Source organism: Peromyscus eremicus, chromosome X, assembly GCF_949786415.1.
Source record: "Peromyscus eremicus chromosome X, PerEre_H2_v1, whole genome shotgun sequence".
Classification (NCBI taxonomy): Eukaryota; Metazoa; Chordata; class Mammalia; order Rodentia; family Cricetidae; genus Peromyscus; species Peromyscus eremicus.
Window position 1 is genome coordinate 34,898,449 of NC_081439.1, and position 13,473 is coordinate 34,911,921.

General features: G+C 38.2%; 1 protein-coding gene across 1 annotated transcript; it reads right to left on the bottom strand.

Moving 5' to 3' along the window:
- Positions 1–1,054: 1,054 nt before the first annotated feature.
- On the bottom strand, positions 1,055–12,963 carry LOC131899768 (odorant-binding protein-like). Its single transcript, XM_059251229.1, has 6 exons — positions 12,883–12,963; positions 12,296–12,435; positions 11,765–11,835; positions 10,500–10,610; positions 9,317–9,418; positions 1,055–1,110 (listed from the first exon to the last, which is right to left on the bottom strand). The coding sequence occupies exons 1-6, from the start codon at positions 12,961–12,963 to the stop codon at positions 1,055–1,057; spliced, it is 561 nt and encodes a 186-aa protein (XP_059107212.1).
- Between the last annotated feature and the right edge of the window lie 510 nt (positions 12,964–13,473).

The window sequence follows — 13,473 nt, forward strand, 5'->3', positions numbered from 1 at the left end:
CAGGGGAGACTGAACGCAGCTGAACGCACCAATCATGAGCCCAGCTCCGGGCAATTGGGCACAATAATGTTTTCCATTGATGAGGAAGCATGGACCAGCCCTGCATCACGGCGACCTGAGTGAGAAAGTGTGACATATACACAGGCCTGGGACTGCCCACCCCGGCCAAAGAGAAAACATAGCCCCACCTGGCACCTTGCAGCACCAGCCAGAAAACAGTTATTAGAGTGAGCAGAAGTATGGTATGGTGTTTTACGGGAGAGAGAGAGAGTATGGTTCAGGTCCTGTGGACAGAGGCAAATCTCAAGAGATGAGAGAGGAAGGGAGTGGGCTGAGATGGTGAGGGAGCTGAACCCTTGACCAGCAGCAACACATGCGAAAGAGAGCCGTGTGCTTTGTCTGGGGAGCACAGCAGAGATCATCTTGTTGATGAGAGCACAAGTGAACCAACCCTGAGGACGAAAGTGTGGGAGAACTAGCCCCACCCCTCACCTACCACACAGCAATATTGTGAGAGATGCCATTCCTCCAACCCCCCACCCCAACCCCTGCTCATCAACAACTGGGGCAGTGGGAGAGCTGGCTCTGTGGTCACAAGTGCAGGATAGCTGTCCCCCACCAGTTGCAACACTCGGGAGGGCAGGCCTTGCACCTCGCCAGGGCAGCACCACTGAGCCAACACTGGTAGCACAGGTGTAGGAGAGCCAGCCCGGAAGCTGTGACCATGGAAGACAAGTCTCCATTACCCATCTATCTGTGGCAACAGAGGCAGGGAGAGGTGCCCTCCTCCCTGCCCCCCGCCGTCGCCTCACCCATCAATATGGGAGGCAGGTAAGAGAGCTAGCCCTGTGGTCATAAGAGTGGGAGAGCCATCCCTGACCCCCACCAGCTGGAACACTCGGGAGAACTGTCCCCGTTTCCCATTTGCCATCTGGAAATGGGACCAACCCTACAGCTGTCCAGACCCAGACCCAGGGTTATGACTTGCCTGTCCCAACATCCACGTCATCTATGATCTGCTGGAGCACACGAAGAAGGAACCGGACCCAAAGATTCAGAGCTTCAGGGTCTCCATAACACAGGGCAGCAGCGGGATGTCCAGGAAGAGTCCTAGTGGGGGCCCAGCACCAAAAGTGTAGTGGAGACCAGAGGCCTCGAACCAGACCAATGACTCTTTGCAATGAACACTTGGAAGTAGAGATGTATGGACAAAGGAGTATGTAGCGTGACTTACTGGGTCACAGTGCAGCTTCCATGAGGAGATTTTTAATTCCTTCACTTTAGGCCCCCCTAAACAGCAAAGAGTCAAAGTTAAACCAACAACAAAATATTTACAGGGATATAATTGTACTTGTATATTTAGGAATACATATGTTATAGGAACATATTTATAGGATTTTTGGCCAAAAGAATCCCATAGAAATTTCCAAATAACCCAGGCTGTTGCCAAGACAATAGGTTGTTCTCCACAAACCGACAGCAGCTCCTGATTGCTGAAGACAATGCCTACACAACTCATTGAACATGGAAAGGTTTAACTGGTGCCTACATAGAACCTTTGACCCCTTCATCCTGGTGTCTTTAGTATGGGGAGTTACTCTGCAGGCTACCAAATGAGAAACACAAACACCAACAGACACGAAACCTTTGATCTACAATCTGACCTGCCTGCAAGATGTGCCTGGGCAATGGTGACACAGAACTTGTGGGAGTATAAACCATGGTCTGATTTGACTTAAGACTCACTCCACAAAAGGGAACCCATACCCAACACTGCTTGAGCAGCCAAGAACCAGAGACTAGATAGCACAGAGACCTAGGATAAATACAATACTACTGGTCTTGAAAAAAAAAAAGTAGTGATAAAATGGCTCCTAAGGATATTCTGCTATGCTCACCTATCAGTGTCTTATTCCACCACCATCAGAGAAGCTTCCTCCTCCAGCACATGGGAACAGATATGGTGAACCACAGTCAGACATTGCACAGAGAGAGAGAACTTGGAACACATAGCTCTAAATAAGATCTCTCCATCAAACCCCTCCCCTCCGAGCTCAGGGAACCCCAGGGAAGAAGAGGATGAAAGAATGTAAGAGCCAGAGGTAATGGAGGACACCAGGACAAGAAAGTTCTCTATATTAACTAAGCAAAGCTCATATGAGTTCACAGAGACTGAAGAGGCATGACGGAGCCTACAGGTCTGCACCAGGTCTTCTGAATATATATATTACAGCTTTCAGTTTAGTATTTTTGTGAGATTCCTGAGGTGTGTGAACTAGTGGGTCTCTGATTTTTATGCCTTCTCGTGGGGATCTTTTACATCTGTTGGTTTGCCTTGTCCAACTTTGATGTGATGGTTCTTGCTTTGTCTTACTATATTTTATTGTGTCATGTTTGGTTATCTCCTAGAAGCCTGTCCTTTACTAATGAGAAGCAGTGAGGGAGTAGATCTGGAGGGGAGGGGAGATAGGGAGGAACTGGGAGGAGTAAAGGGAATGGAAACTGTAATCATGATATGTCAAGAGAGGCAGAGCTTTTTGTCCTGAATGCCCAGTCTCAAATACCTGGCAGCCATTTTCCACATTACTACACAGAGGCTTATATTAATCATAAATGCTTGGCCAATGGCTCAGGCTTATTACATTTAAATTAACCCATTTCTATTAATATATGCATTGTTATATGGTCCGTGGTTTACCAGTCCTCTGTCATTTTGCTTCTTGGGCAGCTGGCTCCCCTCTCCCCCCAACTCTACCCCTCTTCATCTGAGTCCTCAGTTTGATTGTTCTGCCTAACCTTATCCTGCCTTGCCATAGGCCAAAACAGCTTTATTATCAACTAATGAGAGCAACACACATTCACAGTGTACAGAAGGACCATCCCACAGCAATGATATATATATATATAGTATGAGAACAGAATCTATTTTCAATAAAAGGGAAAGTAATAAATATTTATAGGAATAAAGTTGTACTTTTGTATTTATAAATATGTAGCATAGAAATATACTTATAATAACATAAATATATATATATGTAGGAATAACACCTAAATATATTAAAATATTCATAGGAATATAATTGTACCTATATATTAAGGAATATATTTATAGAAATATATATTTATAGGAGTGATATATATATATATATATATATATATATATATAAATATGTGTTTACTGTATGAGTGTAATGGACAATTAAGTGTCTCTCTCCATAAACAGATCCCATGGGAAATTCTAATTCATTGAGAGGAATGTGTGTTAAGCAATCACTGAATTAAAAGCAGATATTTATTACAATGTGATAAAAACAAGACTATTGCTTTCATATATATTGTTCATGTACATTTATGTTGATTATATATATATATATATATATATATATATATATATATATATATATATATATACAATCTGTGTATCTACAGAGTTAAAGAAATGGGGATAATGAATTTGGAAGAGAGCCAGGCTTTTATAGGAATGGCTGGAGAGAAGAAAGGGAAGGGGCAAATGATGTAATTATAGTATAAAAAAAGTAAAAAAGTCATTATTAGAAAAGTAGCAATAACTTTCATACAGTGTTAACTCTCTGACCAGACTGGTCTACAAGGTGACTGTCAAAGTCACATGCTGGAATTACTGTATGGCATCACATCAGTAACTAGACTGGAAAATCCCATTCAGTAGACATGCTTTAGGATATAAACTTATGTTCAAGTAGCAACATATGGCAGTTGTTTAAATAAAAACACAAATTAAACCCTTCTACTATGTCTGTGAGTAATAAATGAGACTCAACCATTTCAGTATAATGTGCTTCATGCACAAACTTGTTTTCCCTCCTAAATCCCTCCAGGGACCACACTGTGGAAATTTCTACAATCAACTTCTACATTTTAAGTAGATACATATCAAGATTGTTAGAAACATTTTCAGGGGAGATTTTGACTATCATCATCATCATCAGCAGCAGCAGCAGCAACAGCAGCAGCAGTTGTAGTATTTTGAAATTATAATAACATCATTCCTCTGAGATTTTGTCTTTTTATTTATTTTCCCATCACCACAATGACAGAACTCACAAACTTGGTACAATGTTTACCTTGTCTCACTGCCCATTTAAGTATTTACGTAGTCATCAAGAACACTGGGGAAGAGATTCTATGGTGTAGACAGGATTAAAATGAGAAGTTAGATTACTAAGGATTCCTAGGTCACAGCTCCAAACATCCCTGTCTCATACTTACATTTCTTTAAACACATACAAGAGTGATACACAGAGTCATGACTCCCAAGATTTTGACATTATTAACTATTACAAACATCAATAAATAAGGACAAAGGCACAAACCAGTATATAATTCACTGAATATAGAAAATGAGGCCTTATCAAATATTTTTCTGAAACAGATTATTTCAAATGTTACAGTGGAGGTTTATGATCTAATTATATAGCAATTGTGTAACAAATCTATGTTGCATCTTCCAACACCAAAAGATCAACTATGATTCCCATCAGTATTATCCCCAAGAGCAATAAAGAAGAACTGAAATAATTTTATATTAAATATGTTTAATCCTACTGTATGTTCATGTTCCTGACAATGATAAATGTGATTCACCATATAATTCAATTTATTAAAAATAAAAACATTGTTAATAATTAAAATATTTAACGAATTATTAACTAAAGTTAAATATTGAAGTTGTAAAATTTGAATACTAAAAATATCCAGCTTGAGTTAATGTAATTTCTAGAGAGCTTTCCTCATTTCGTGTTCACATGAATATTACCCTGTGGTACATTACAAAGGTGACTCTACATAGGTTTTGTTGGAGTCTGGAAAGTATGGGAAGATACATGACATGTGTGTTTTGCATCAGATGATAGAGGATGTTCCCTTAAGTCTATAGCTTCATAAAACTAATATTACATTGCCAGGTACAGTCACACAATAGAGACAATTATTAATGAATGGGTTGACAGTGGTGTGTTAAAAATAAGAAAACTCAAACAGTAGAATCGATATCGAAATCTAATCAAGTAAACATTGTTTCTTCCTAGTTGATATTATAATGTATTCTGTGTCAAAAAATCGCCATCTTATTTCAAGTGGGGTTTCTTAATACCTTGGACTATAAAACACATGTGACTGCAGCATTGGGTAGATATATCCAATTTTATATGGGAGAAAGCAGTTTTTTTCCTGTCTGTTTCTTAGAACAATAATGTTTTCATCATCTTTTCCATAAGTTGCACTGGTGCAGAGACATATATTCACTCATGTGTTTTCAACATTATCATGATGATTAAAGAACTTCATTTTTCAATGCATATATACTTCCTCTGTGGAGTATGTAACACTGCAGTCCTTAGGCGTTTTAACAAGTATGACATTGGAGATGAATTAAAGACATAATCATGAGTCATCAGGAATGAATTAATCTCAAGTACACACCCCCTTATCCATCAAAATTACTTGAATAATAACAAATCTAACCCATTTCACTAAATGTTAACTCTACTTCAGACATGAGGTCTTAAAGGAGAGCAACACTTTACTGTTTTATATAAGTCCACAAGCTCATCAATCAAATTACTTTAAAGTTCCTGATGTTAAATCAATATCTTAGATATATTGTGATAGAAATGTATTCTGACAAACAAAAGGGGAAAGATTTGGACTTCTGTTTTGTTGCTCATAAGGAAACATGGATGAAGTTATGTGCTATGTGAACCATTCAGACTACATATACTTCCTATTTTGATTTTTGCAGAAGATCATCACTGAGTGGATTCTACAACTCAGTAACAGGTAAAATTGGAAGATATACTACCTGAGATAAACAGATAAACATTACCAAATCATTAATGGATTTTAGATACACCTTTGAACATGAAAATAGGGCATAGGAAGTTGTGTTTGAGTGTTTGCATTATTATTTGAACTCAAAAATTAATTCATATCACAGTGTTCTCACTGTTTTCACCAGCTTCACACATAGTCTCACCTTGTTTTCAGGTGACTTTTCTGGGCATATCATTATTTTGATGGGGAGAGTAAAAAGAGATTGTTGGTTTTTATGAACTGACAGCAAACTGATTAACAGATACTCCATGCAGGATTCCAACCGGTATCTCTTCTAACTCTCCCCCATCAAATGCAGAAAGGGGAAAAAATCCCACTGAAGGAATGTGTGAAACTGAAGAGGAAATACAAAATTCCTCTAAAAAATTATAAATGTCTATAAAAATGGTAATAACACTGCTATTTTGTATAAAGTAAGCTGATATCAAAGCAGTTCATAGAGTCTTGATTCCAATACACAGTTTAGAAAAATAATGATGAAAAATCATTTAAAACATTGATGAAATTCAATGACCTATTCTTTATTTGTATTATCTATGTTTTCATTTTTTAAAGGTACAGCATGATTTCTTTTTCTTTCTTCCTTTTTTAACAACAAAACTAAAAATAAAATATAATAAGAAAAAAATACATTGAAGTTGGACAAGGTAAACCAAGAGAGGGAAAAGAGCCCCAAGAGAAGGCACAAGATTACAAAATCCACTCGTTCACACACTCAGGAATCCCATAGAATTACTACACAGAAAGCTATAATATATATGCAGAGGAACTGGTGAAGACCTGTGTAGGCCCTGTGCTTGGTGCATCAGTCTCTGTAAATTCATATGCAATTGGTCAGTTGATTAGAGAGACTCATTCTTCTGGTGGCCTCCATCCCTTCTGCCTCCCCAACTCCTTTTCTGATTTCTCAGGAGAGGGATTCGATGAAGATATCCCGTTTAGAGTTGTGTGTTCCAAAGTCTCTCTCTCTTTGTAATGTCTAGATGTAGGTCTCTGTATATATTCTCATGTGCTGCCTGAGTTAGTCTCTCTGATGATGGCTGAATAAGGCAATGAACTATGAGTAAAGCAGAAATCATTAGGAGTCATTTTATCATTGCTTCTTTCTAAAACCAAGAGTATTTGATTTTATTCAATGTTTCTGAGCTATCTAATCTCTGGTTCTAGGACACCCAAGCAGTGTTGGGTATTGTTTCCCTCTCATGGAATGGGTCTTAAGTCAAATCAGACATCAGTTGGTTACTCACACAAGTTATATGCCACCATTGCCCTAGCATATTTTGCAGGCAGGATAGATTGTAGCTCAAAAGGTTTGTGGCTGGGTTGGTGTTTATGTTTCTCTTTTGGTAGCCTGCAAAGTATCTTCCTGCACCAAAGACAATAGAATAGTGTTTTTCTTGTAAAAAGGAAGGACAGACCCTCCTGTAAAGTGTAGCATGAGAATGGGCATGGGTGAGTATCTGTGTGCAAGCTGTTGCCTCTATGTTTTTATCTTTCACCTTATTTCTCTATTGTTTTCTAAATCTGAGACAAAACTCAGATATCTAACACTACCATAATGTTCATGGTACAGTAGTTTTAAGGTCCCCCCCATTAAGGGAATGCTGTACCTCTCTGCCAAAAGAATAGAATATGCCTTTGGGTACTGATGTTCCACTTTATATCCCTGAAAAAATAACACTTTTGGCAGATGTTTTAAAATGTTCTTTTATCTTTTTTAAACATCAGAGAGACATTCAGCTCAATTCCTAAGAGTGCCCCCCTCTGGCTCTTAGGCCATCCTGGCTATCAAGCCTCATGTACTGAAAGACATATCATAGAAAGTTTACATTATGTCCTGAATATCATGTTTATGATGTTGTGGATAATATTTTCCCATCTAATTAAGACACATCAATGAATTATGTACTCATTCTCAATAAAAATTATTTCTTGTTCTATTATTGACTAGTTCAGTTTTATCTTATTTTTATTGATTTACATTTTGATTTGTTTTGAGACAAGGTCTCACTATGTAGCCCTGGCTGTCCTAGAACTCAATATATAGACCATGATGGCCTTGAACTCACAGAAATACACCTTCCTCTGCTTCCCAAGCCCTGGAATTAACAGCATGTACCACCTTGCCTGGTTAATCACATTTTAAAAAGATTTATTTTATTTTTTATTTTGTGTGTCTGTTTATGAGTATGTGAACTAGTTGGATGCAGTACCTGTGGATTCCAGAAGAGGGTGCAGGTTTCCCTGGAGCTGGAGTTACAGATGTTTGTGCACTGCCATGTGGTTGATAGGAACTGAACCCAGGTCTTTTGCAATGGCAATTACTTATCTGAACTAGTCATCCCAAACTAGAATATTTTTTAATAGTTAGAGTGGAGTGCATATTTTTGTTTGTTGGTTATTATTATATCATGCTGATTGAAGACAGAAATGTATGCATGGGAAATCAATTTATTTAATCAGTGGAAGAGTAAGTACTGTGGTAGGAGGATGGGAAGAAAATCCATGAAGCAGAGATTCTTGCTTCAGAGATTCTGGCTTCATAGGTAAGATGAAAAGAAAAAATGAAAGGTGAGTTATCTTCATTGTCATGATTCTGTTTTCACGGAAAAAGTGATGTGGGAAATATTCCTGATCTTGCTGTCATCTGTGAAGCTTCAAAAGCAAAAAGCAAAACAAACAAACAAAACAATAAGTTGTTCATGAGCTGATGGGACTGATGAACTTTCTGAGATTGCAAATGAAACAAAAATTTAATGGATGAGGACTATAGTGGAAGGTTTGATAAAAATGACAAATGTCACAGGGTTAGGCTTATGTTTGTCCTTGCTGACTTCCATAGCTTTGTACTGGGCTTTAGATAGACAGTTTTCTATATAAATATTGATTATCTACCACAAAAGGAAAGAATGTGCAAGGTTGTGTCTCAGGAGATTTCTAGAAAGTTCATCTACATTTACAGTATTTCCAAACACAAGATACATTCTTGAATTCCACAAATATTACTCATTTTTAGCAATTGAGAATTTCACAAAATTCTTTTACATCAAGATAAAAGAAATCTACACTTTGCTTTAGGGAAGAGTTGCTTTTTGTCTTGCTATGAAGACTAATGGCAATTTCAATCATAGCTTTGCCACATTTAAGTATATATATATATATTTTCTATTAAATATATAACTAATAGACTAAAGGATGAATTCTATCAGATTAAACAGTGAGCAAGCTCTTCTGCCCTGTTTGTACTTACCCATACAGGGTCTTTATTGATGACAAGTGTCTATGAAAGATTGTTTTGAGAAAGGGAGAAAATAAGCACAAATAAAAAACATTATTAGATTCCTTTAATATTCCCAGTGATTTTGAAATTTAAAAGTGTGAATCAATGATTGTTCTGAATATTTTCAGATGCATTTATGTGCTGTGTGAAGCACAATGGTGTTACCTGTGGGCTCCAAGCGCTGGATATTCTCATTTGGAATATTGAATTTGTTGGCCAGCTCCTTAAGCTCCTGTTTCTGTGCTTTGTTCAGACTGTCTTCTTTCCCTACATTGCATGGAACAGAAAACCAAGTGTCCCTTAAGATACTGGGTAACTCAGAGCAGCCCCCAGTTAAAATGAGTCACTTGGTACTGACCCATGGAAACATCCTACCTTCTGGACCCTCCCTCATCCCAATTCTGCTCAGCCTAAGATTTCTAAAGTGAAAAGAACACATCTAATGGAATCAAAATGTGAGTAATGATGACCTTCCACACCTTGAAGACTAAGTATTTATTTATGTTATTATTTTTTATTATTATGACTATTATGATTACATTTATTCATGCTTTCCACATCAGCATAATGTTTTTTCAAAAAGGGCTGTATGGAATCCTGATGGTAGGAACCTGTGAACTAAATGTCTGCATGGTCTGACTTTCCATTTTATTTGTGTGTAGATTCTAGAATCCATACCTGGGAATTGTTGATTATTATTGAAATGAACAGTTAAATCAGGTGAACAGGTTCATGAACCAAATATCAACAACCACCCAAATCCCTCACCTCACCCTCTGTATCCAGCACTCACCCACGCCCACTCCCAACACCCAGCCCCCACTCTACCCTGCCCCTCCCCTCAGAGCTTTATCAAACAAAGCAAGCTATTTTTTTTTGGTCAACTTAACACAGCTGAGATCACATGGGAAGTGGGAACCTCAATTAAGACAACGCCTCCATCAGACTGGTCTGTGGGAAACTTTGTAGGGCATTTTCCAGATTGACAGTTGAGGTGGAAGGGCCCAACCCACTGTGGGAAACTCTGTAGTATGTTTTCTTAATTAGTGATGGATGGAGGAAAGCCCAGCCTATTGTGGGTGATTGTGTGCCCTGGGCTGGTGGTCCTGGGTTTTATAAGAAAGCAGGCTGAGCAAATCATGAAATGCAAGCAGCACCCCTTCATGGCCTCTCTGTCAGTTCCTGCCTCCAGGTTCCTGCCCTGTTTGAGTTCCTGTCCTGACTTCCTTCAGTGATGGGCTACAATGTGGAAGTGTAAGTTAAATAAACCCTTTCCCACCTCCCACTTGCTTTTGGTTATGATGTTTTATCCCAGCAATAGAAACCTTATGATAGGCACCACACTCACCAGCAACTAAAATCACATTTGTCTCCTTTCCACTGTTGTCCACATTAACATTGTGAAAGATGATGATGTCATCTGCCTTCTTTAAGACTTGAAAATAATTTTTACCAGAGTCTGCAATTAAAGCAGAAACAATTTAGAACTCAGTAGAATTGTCAGGGTTTTTTTTTCATTATATTTGACATACCTATCACACTTTTATTCCTTCAATTGCATCACAAATGTCCTTCACAATGATATAAATTGGAAATGAGAGCTACAAAGTAGGACAGATACTTTAGACTCCACCTTGCTCTTATGAGAAAAAATTCTATTTTCAATAAGAAATTCTATAATTGCATTAAGTCTCCACAGCCTATTTAAAAGTAAAACTCATCAGGCTAATATTAAAATAACACACTGTAGCCCAGAAGTTGTGGCACACATCTTTAATCCCAGCACTTGGTAAGCAGAGGCAGGTGACTCTCTGTGAGTTCAAGGCCAGGCTGGTCCACACAGGAAGTTCCAGAACTGTTGGGGCTACACAGAGAAATCTTGCCTCAAAAAAACCCTAAGAGCCATAACAAAAAAAACCCCACAATGTATAGTTTTCCATAAAATAAAAAGTTAAGAAAGCACTCAGGGAGCATCATCATATTGTCTTCTGAATATCATTTAGACTTCTCCTAAATAATAGGCACAGGAATCTGAATTTTTACTCTTGTTGGTTTTAAGCAAAATTCAAATTAAACACAATATTTTTTTTTTGCCAACTTGCTATATTACATATTGCCCTTCTTAGCTTTGGGATTTGAGTTATTCTCTCCTTAAGTATTTTCTGTATATGTAAAATTTTCAAATTTCATATTCAACAAAATCATATCATCTGAACTAAAAGAAATAATATTGAGAATGAGTTTTAATATTTTAGATGATCTTGCAGTCATTTTCAATGGTTGTCAACCATATGACGTTCATATCCCATGATAAAGTTTGACATGTCTGTAATAATTTTTTCCAGAAATGTGTGTAATTCACTTTAACTTCCCATAGTCCAATAAATATTTGGAAATTTAGTTAGGATTTTGAAACTTGAATCAGAAATTATCAGATGGAATTGTTCTGGAATCCAGGCCCCTCAGTGTGAGGCCTGGGCCAACAGTGCCCATTCTCATTCTCTCTCTCTCTCTCTCTCTCTCTCTCTCTCTCTCTCTCTCTCTCTCTCTCTCTCTCTCTCTCTCTCTCTCTCTCACACACACACACACACACACACACGCATACATACTCACAGTCTGTCATGTACAGGTCATCTTTCTCTTTTCTCCCCACAACTGTGTGTGTCTGGCACTCGCCTTCCACCCTTAAAAAAAAAATCAAAAACTCACTTCCGAATTTACTCTTTCCAGATTGCTAATATTTCACTATTGTGTTGGTAGCATTAACTGCCTTGAAGTAATTTTTGATTAGGGTAAATAAACCCATTTTTGAAGACCGAAACAGCAACTCTGGGGTCATGATTGGCATGGGCAGTAAATCTAGGTTCCAAGAGAAGACTGTCCTCAATTGTCTACACACCATTACTATTTGGGACTGATTTCAACCAGAATTACCCAACATTCTAAGACCATAGGAAAATGGCAGAGCCAATCTGGCTGAAGTCAAAGACACAACTCAGGCTGTGGCTGCTGTTCTCTGAATACACCTAGGAGACCAACTCCATTTTTCATGCATAACCCACGTATTTGAGTGAAAATTTCACAATGACATTCATGTTCCTATTTCTCAGTCCTGTCCCTGTGCATTGGGTGAATGTCACTTACTTGACTTTGAATGTGATTGTGAGTGTCTGGCATTCGTCACTGCACTCCATGTGCTGAAAGTAAGCTCTCAAAGGTCCACCTGTGAGTACCTTCTTCACATTATCTGCACCTATGTAAAGGGTGCGCCAATTCCCGTCAACCTAAGGAGCACAGACCCATTTTGAATGTCGGTTAGTCAATCCATTTCCTGTTTTTTTCAGCAACATTCATCCTAATTATTACATATATTTTAGGTCAGACAACAAGTAGAACTAGTGAAATGTAGATGTCTTCTTCCTGGAGAGTAAATCGTGAGATGACATCATCACTCCTTAACACTAGAACCTGGGACACTGGGATACAGTTCACACTGTGTCAGTCAACTACAGGGAAAGTCCAATCTGGAATTTTCTCATCTTAACCTTCCTTCACTCTGTAGACAGATCTCATTGAAAGCATGTAAGGAGTTGGAAAACACGAAGATTGAATTACAGATAAGATTTGGATATGGTATGGAGATATATTTTATGATGTATGATGAACATGCTCAAACCAAACTCAGGGTGTATATAAACACACCAGACCCTTTCATCCCCAAATGCACATACCTCTGAGGGAGTGATGTCAGGATTGTTATGATGTGCACAGGACACACCTAACACAAGAGCGAGCAGCAGGAACTTCACCATGATAGAGCCTGGATTCCCTGCTTCTGACAGAGTTTGGAGTCCAACAGGTGTTGGAAAGACCCAGAATCTTCTCCACCTTTTATAGTATTTATCTTTGGCCTGAGATGTGGTGGATGGATTGTCCACAGTGAAATTCTGTTATATCCTGGTTGGCAGCAACAGCCATGGACAACAATTCTGTTTTTCTGATAGCTTCCTGATGAGACCAATTTGATTTAAGCCATGAAATTGAACTTTCTGGTCACTGTGGATGTGGGAAAGCTGTCAAAAAACACAAACATTCATGTTCCTAAAGTCCAAGTTTCTCATTTGGAAGAAGTGGAAAATGTGGGTTTTTTGACTCTTGTTTTTTTAACTATGATAAATTCTCCATCAGGCAGACCCTTTGACCACTGAATACAATATGGATATTAATCACTTTTCATTCAACTAAATATCACTAGACATGTATCTCTGGAACATTCTGTAATGTTAGAATGTTCATGTAAATGCCTTTGTGAAGAAGTGTGC

Bases quoted from the DNA above. Each gene is read 5' to 3' on its own strand.
- LOC131899768 (XM_059251229.1), bottom strand. From the start codon at position 12,963: ATGGTGAAGTTCCTGCTGCTCGCTCTTGTGTTAGGTGTGTCCTGTGCA. The intron at 9,419-10,499 runs GTGAGTGTGGTG...CATGCAATGTAG, and splicing joins AAATGTGATTTTAGTTGCTG to GGAAAGAAGACAGTCTGAAC. The intron at 1,111-9,316 runs GTAACACCATTG...GGCCCCCACTAG, and splicing joins CCAGCGCTTGGAGCCCACAG to GACTCTTCCTGGACATCCCG.